Source organism: Aplysia californica, unplaced genomic scaffold, assembly GCF_000002075.1.
Source record: "Aplysia californica isolate F4 #8 unplaced genomic scaffold, AplCal3.0 scaffold00103, whole genome shotgun sequence".
Classification (NCBI taxonomy): domain Eukaryota; kingdom Metazoa; phylum Mollusca; class Gastropoda; order Aplysiida; family Aplysiidae; genus Aplysia; species Aplysia californica.
The window spans coordinates 382102-383611 of record NW_004797373.1 but is presented as its reverse complement, the minus strand read 5'-3'; the positions used below and the strand labels follow the sequence as shown (position 1 = coordinate 383611).

The window sequence follows — 1510 nt, the reverse complement described above, 5'->3', positions numbered from 1 at the left end:
CTCTGTCTCTCTCTCCCTCTCTCTCTCTCAACATATAAATTTACATTTGAGTATATATGTTATACACACACACACACACACACAGAAACACACACACACACATACACACACACAAACACACATAGACATATATGATTCCATATACAGCTAGAATGAAACCTATGATAATATATATCATATGTTTCATTTTTTGTTGTATATGGAGTCAAAAGGCGCTCTCTATAGTCAACCGGAATTACGTCAAAGTGCAGAGTTTATGATGTTAATCGCGATGTAAGTCAAAGGCACGCACAACTTGTTCATTCAAAATGTGATGATCAATATCGTCCATCCCTCTCCCAGATCATCTTTACCACCACAACCAAATCATTAAATGTAGACCATCCTCTTCTCCACCCATATCCCTCTCCCCATCATCATCTTCCCCCAACCCCCATCACAACCCTCTCCCAACCCCCACGCCACCAAGTCAGTTATTTTGAGTCGCACTGCCAAAATGAAAGCACGCACAGCGACCTACTTTTCTTCATTATTCATGTAGCTTGCGAAAAATTAACCACACATTTAAAATGGACGAAAATAACGTAGCAAGATAAAATCAGTAACGCAGCACAATAACCATCACCACTAACTTCTCCCCAACACCTCCCCCCATCCCACCAACTCTCCCAAACACCACCACCCTGTCAGCAACACCCCTTCCCCATCCCCAAAAAACACCCTTCCTCCCAATCGCCAACACCACCCCTTCCCAATCACCACTACCCCTTCCCAATCACCACCACCCCCCTCCACAACACCCGCGCCCTCAACACCACCCTCTCTCAACCACCCCCTCCCAACCACCCCCTTCCAACCACCACCACCAATACTCCCTCCAAACCACCACCATAACCACTCCCTCCCAACCACCCCGTCCACCATCCTTCCCCAACTCCACAACCAGCAAATCATTCAATAACGCAGCAGCAGCACCGCCACCACCACCCTTTCCACACCAATATCTTCTCCCCAACTCCATCCTATCCCCAACGGTCTCCTCACATTCACCACGAACCACCACCCCACCCAAATACCCCAACCAAACAATTAATTAAGTCGTGAGCAGACCTGGGAGACAGATGGTCAACTTCCTCTTTGTCCGGTCAAACTTGCGAGCATTCCTCTCCGTCTCTTCCTTCAGCATCCAGTTATGCGCGACCTCGAACTCCGCAGCCTTCTCTGCCCTTGACCTTGGCGTCTCTCCCTCGTCGCTGATCGCGTCACTCTCACAGTCAAGGTCGTCTCCATCCAGAAGGTCAGGATCATACATCTCCAGTCCATCTACATTCAGAATTTCTATCCTGGGCTCAGTCCTACAAAGGACGAGGTTTTCATTGAATGTTCGTCCCAGGGACGCAATAACACCGCGGTGCAGAAGGAAGAAGAAGAAGAAGAAGAAGAAGAAGAAGAAGAAGAAGAAGAAGAAGAAGAAGAAGAAGAAGAAGAAGAAGAAGAAGAAGAAGAAGTT

The 1510-nt window shown here is 47.5% G+C and overlaps 1 protein-coding gene across 1 annotated transcript in view; it reads right to left on the bottom strand.

The window, feature by feature from the left end:
* The window catches only part of LOC101847947, a gene marked incomplete at its 3' end in the record, with an annotated part of 16431 nt that overhangs the window by 9509 nt on the left and 5412 nt on the right, over positions 1–1510 (bottom strand). Inside the window, 1 exon segment of the mRNA XM_035968984.1 lies at positions 1111–1355. Coding sequence (XP_035824877.1) covers positions 1111–1355 — 245 coding nt within the window.